This window comes from Capsaspora owczarzaki (assembly GCF_000151315.2).
Source record: "Capsaspora owczarzaki ATCC 30864 unplaced genomic scaffold supercont2.60, whole genome shotgun sequence".
In the NCBI taxonomy this organism is placed as follows: Eukaryota; class Filasterea; order Ministeriida; family Capsasporidae; genus Capsaspora; species Capsaspora owczarzaki.
Window position 1 is genome coordinate 1 of NW_011887351.1, and position 5,306 is coordinate 5,306.

The following is a 5,306-nucleotide window of genomic DNA, read 5'->3' on the forward strand; positions in this document are numbered from 1 at the left end:
AGTCACTCCTACAGCATTGCAGATCAAAGTCACGTCAACCCGCATCCGAGTCGCACTGACTGCACCGCGAGATCGTTTGGAAATCTGAAGTTGGGGCGGCGGCGCTTTCCGTTCTTGTCGATGCAGCTCTTCTGCTATGCCATTCCTCTTGCTTTTCCATGCTTGTTTGAATACCCGATTAAACAATTCTATGGAAATAGCCGTTCGAGCAGCTCCTTTTGTCGCACCATCACTTTCGCTTGAAGCTTGAAGCGCAATGCGAGATTTTGAAACCTTCAAGCCTCTGGCATTGTCCTGTGCGGCGTTTCCCAGCCATCCTCCTCCCATAAAAGTCAAAGTTCAACAAAGCTGGTTCAAATCAAGATGCTCTGGGCTATGACAGAGCAGATCACTCTTGGTTTTCTGCCTGTGTGTGTTGCGATTTGCTCGGTCACAAAAGTAAGCCAATGCGCCTCACTCAAACCCAAGCAGCAATCCGCTGCTACATTTCGACATGTTTTTTTTTTTTTGCCTTTTCATTGTGCATTTCGCATTGGAAAGTCGGCAGTTTGCACGTCACGTCAGGAGCGGGATTGGAGCGCAACAACCCAGCAGGACGACCCCCGCACTCCTCCTTCTCTGTCCAACCACCCGCCCCCACCCGCCGCTGGTCCTTCGATGCGCTCAGTGGAAAGGCATGCTTATTCACGACGAGCGGATGAAGCGGAAGGAAGGGACTGCGGAAGCCCCACTGCGAGCGTTGCCCTTTGTGCTTGAAATCCACAAAGCCTCACTGGTCGAAGCGGACGCGTCGCCTCGTTCCGCCGCTGACTTTGACGCGAAATGAGACATTCAAAGTGCGTGCACGTGCGAGGCGAGGCGCGACGGGCAGACAGGACGAGCGCGCGCTGAATGCGTATCAGTGTGTGAATTTTGCACCGCAATCCACAATCCACAATCCACAATCCACAATCCAACTCACTTTTGTCACTTGAGCTGAACACAATGCTCGAAGCCATTCATTCATCCATCCACACACAGCTGAATTTTCATCTCTGTGACGATGTTTGTTGAAACGCCGCGAGCTCACCGCGTACTGTACTTGTTACTGGTGGTGCGCTTTTCGTCGATCGACAGCAGGTCTCGGATTTCACAACAAGTCACAACAACATGTCTCCAACAGGGGTTGCTCTGGGTCTATTGCTGCTGCTGCCGCTGCTGCTGTTTGGCGTCATGCATGACGTCCATTTGGCACATGCAGCCAACGCATGCGACCCTGGCGTGTGCAGTTGCTACGGAACTACGGTCGATTGCGGAGCCAAATCGCTCACCGCCTTTCCAAGCGGAATTCCAGTCAACGCGACACAGCTGTAAGTGTATTGCCATTTGGGTCGAACTTGAATCGAAGCATTTGACCTCGGCTGAATGGCAATCGCGATCAATAGGCTTCTGGGCTCCAATCTCATCCCCAACATTTCGTCCACCGCGTTCGCTGGCCTGACTGCGCTTACGACCATGTGAGCAAGCAGCAACGAAAGCATTTGCGAAGCACGTACCAACGAGCTCACTCGTTTGCGACTCTATCTGTAGATATCTGAATGATAACCAGCTCACCAGCATTCCCGCTTCTGCATTCTCAGACCTGAGTGCGCTGATGCTGCTGTAAGCTCGCAGAGAGAGAATGGAGCGCACACCAAACCAAACTGCTCACTTGTATGCGACTCAACCTTGTAGAGATCTACGAGGCAACATTTTGAGCAGCATTGCCGCAGACGCATTCACAGGGCTCATTGCGCTGAATTCCTTGTGAGCAAAGCAAAAGGCACGACAAATCGACAAAACGGACTCACTCGTTTGCGACTCGTTCTTCAGGAATCTGTACGACAACCAGATCACTAGCATTCCCGCAGACACATTCACAGGCCTGACGTCGCTGAAACAGTTGTAAGCAAGGCCAAGACGGGGGAAGGACTGCGGACACGGCGAGTCCTTCATTTTCGACGCTATCTGTAGATATATATCCAGCAACCAGATCACCGACATTGCTGCAACCGTCTTCACCAGCCTGAGCGCGCTGAGTGTCTTGTAAGCAAGCAAAGACGTGAAGAGATAGAAGCACAAACGGCTCACTTGTTTGCGGCTCCATTTTGCAGGGATACAGATTACCAGCATTCCCGCCTCCGCATTTACAGGCCTGACTGCGCTGCAGTACTTGTAAGCAAAGCAAAGATGCATCTATGAAAAAGTACACACACACACACACACACACACACACACACACACACACACACACACACACACACACACACACACACACACACACACACACACACACACACACACACACACACACACACACACACACACACACACACACACACACACACACACACACGGGCCACTCATTGGCGACACGATCTTTAGATACATCAATAACAACCGGATCACCAGCTTTTCGCCAACTACAGTCACAGAACTTACCAAGCTGAATCACTTGTAAGCAAGCAAAAGGCAGGAAGAACCATACAACGAGCTCACTCGTCTTGCGACTCTATCTGTAGGTATCTGCACAGCAACAAGATCACGAGCATTCCTGCAAACGCATTCACGGGCCTAACTTTACTGGCGCAATTGTACGCAAGCAACGGCCTGAAAAACAAATCACACCCTTCAATCGGCTCATTCGTTGCCCTTCTTTATCTGTAGATATCTACAAATCAATCAGATCACCAGCATTGCTGCAAACACATTCGCAGGTCTCCTTGCGCTTACACGACTGTAAGTTTTTTTTATCATGCACGTATTCAATTCTCCTCTGACTTTACGGTACTTGCAGGGCTTTGAATGACAATCCTGTCACCACTTTGCCGCCTGGTCTGTTCAAGGGCCTGAAGAATAGCTTGGCTTTGTCCTATTCAAACCCATATCTGAGCCCCAACAATTTCACCTTTGGTGGCAACTCTGTCGCTCCACCCAGCACATACGGCATTGCAACCAATCCATACAGTAAGTTTGACAGGCCGCCGCTGCAATCCTCATTTGGTCACTTCTCTGACCTTGTTGTATTGCAGAGTGTGATACAGCCTGTGCCACGTGCTATGCCTCAGGGAACGGCTCGTGTTGCGCGATGAATTGTCTGGCCTGCGATTCATCCGATCCCTGCACTCAGTGCTATGAAGGGTATGGCCTGATTGATGGATCTTGTGTGTCGCTCGCTTCCATTGCGTCTGCTTCGCTCGCCTCGGCTGCCTCAACCGCCTCTGCCTCAGTTGCTTCTGTTGCGTCCACCGCATCGGCATCTGCTGCATCCGTTGCATCCTCCATTGCACAACACGGCGGTGGCGGCTCTCAAGATTCATCTTCATCGTCAGCAGCCGTCATCGCTGCTGTTGTTGCGTGTGTTGTCGTGGTTGCGATCATTGCAGCGGTGTTCATCGTGATGCGACGACGGCGCTCGCAACGACGTTCAGGCACGCGACCGAAGGACTCTACCGGTCCGATTCATCAGGAGGCGATTGAAATGACAATCTCTCCCCTGATTCATTCGCCTCGAGCTCAAAAAGAGGAGGACATCGAAGCTTATGCCGTGGTCGGTCAAAAGCAGCCCGAGCCTTTGTACCAAGCCATTTCAACGAGCTCTAAGGAGGTGGTATATGATTATGCAAGTGCGTACGTTGCTGGCAGCAATTCCCGTCGCATCCGTGAGGGTTTGACGATTGTGAAGCACCTCGCCAGTGGCAACTTTGGCGATGTGGCGCTGGGTCAGCTGTCGTTCAGCGTCTTGCCCCCGCGAGCACAGAATTTGCTTGGGCCTGCAGCATCTGAAACCGTGCAAGTGGCAGTCAAGTCGCTCAAGTCTGATGCAGACGAGAAATCCCGCAAAGACTTTGAGAGCGAGGCGAAACTGATGGCGCCGTTTGTGCATACGAATGTCGTGCGCTTGCTTGCGGCTCTGGTTGAGTCCGAGCCCCATCTCGTTCTGTTGGAGTTTGTGCAATATGGCGATTTGCGCACGATGCTTCAAAAGTCCAAGCTCCGCTCGCTGTGGTGGACCCAGAACGAGCAGATCCATGCCATTCGTCAGATTGCACTTGGCATGGAGTATCTCGGCACGCTCCACTTTGTGCATCGTGACCTTGCCGCGCGCAACTGCCTTGTGGGGCAAGGAATGGTGGTCAAGATTGCTGATTTTGGGCTTTCTCGCGAACTCGCTTCCGAGAACGACTACTACCGCATGCAAACGCGTGGCAAGCTTCCCGTGAAAGTGAGTCGAGGGTGTGCAAATTGATACTTGTTGCTGTGATACTAACTCAGGTGGTCTTGCACTCTTCTTGCAGTGGATGGCGCCGGAAACAATGACCTTCCGCAAGTTCTCGACCATGTCGGATGTGTGGGCTTTCGGCGTGACAGCTTGTAAGGAAAGTCACAATGTGCTGAAATTCGCACTTGCATCTCATTTATTGCTGGTGCATGTTAATAGGGGAATGCTCGAGTCACGGTGCAAAGCCTTATGGCGAGATGGATGGGCGTGACACTCTGGCTCGTGTGGAGGCTGGTGGTCGACTAGCCATACCGGAGCACTGCTCACCTGAACTTTATAGCCTGATGCTTACTTGTTGGGACATGCCGCCCGAGAAACGGCCGACCTTTGCTCAGCTCGTCCAGTCTTTGACGGCGCTCCAGGATGGGACGACGATTCGCGAGATTGGTGCAATGCTGTGAAGGTGGACACGAAATGGGGCTCGTTTTGATTGATGCGATGGTGCGCTTCGTTTGCATTTTGATGTCGCTCGAGTACACTTCCTTGTTGATCGTCTGTTCAGAATTCAAGAAAGACAAGGCAGTCCAACCGCTGCCACTCCAAGAGCACGCATGACGCGCATCGATCAAAGCAAGAGAAAGACAGAAAGAAGCAGAATAAAGAAGGAGAAGGACGAGGAGGAGGAGGAGGAGGAGCTGAAGTGAGCGAGAAGCAAACCGCAATGCTCAATGCTCAAGTGCTGTGCTCAATGCAAGCAGTGCGGCGAACGCGGCGAAACTGCGCTGCTGCAGTGCCATTGCGAGGAATGAAGAGAATAAAAGAAAAGAAAAATGAAGAGTAGATCTAAATCAAAGGAACGAAGAACAACTGCAAACATCACTCAAAGGGTCATTGAGCAAAAGACCAGACTTGAAGGATTTCAACAATGCTCAGCAGTTGCACCCACGCAAGGGGAGACGAGTGGAAAGAGTCCTTGCTTGCACACTTCAGAGCAGTGCCCTTGTTGTTGAATCAGGCCCTTGTGCACGACTCTGACGACGTGGCATCGTGGAGCTCGAGTGCAAAG

The 5,306-nt window shown here is 51.8% G+C and overlaps 1 protein-coding gene across 1 annotated transcript; it reads left to right on the forward strand.

The window, feature by feature from the left end:
• The first annotated feature begins 404 nt into the window (after window positions 1-404).
• On the forward strand, window positions 405-4,829 carry CAOG_08364 (tyrosine-protein kinase transforming protein Fes). Its single transcript, XM_004340614.2, has 13 exons — window positions 405-438; window positions 1,117-1,349; window positions 1,425-1,496; window positions 1,570-1,641; window positions 1,714-1,785; window positions 1,852-1,923; window positions 1,993-2,064; window positions 2,541-2,612; window positions 2,686-2,757; window positions 2,816-2,985; window positions 3,051-4,243; window positions 4,317-4,392; window positions 4,460-4,829. Exons 2-13 carry the CDS (start codon window positions 1,150-1,152, stop codon window positions 4,699-4,701), a joined length of 2,385 nt encoding a protein of 794 aa, XP_004340662.2. The 5' UTR covers window positions 405-438; window positions 1,117-1,149; the 3' UTR covers window positions 4,702-4,829.
• The last annotated feature ends 477 nt before the right edge of the window (window positions 4,830-5,306 follow it).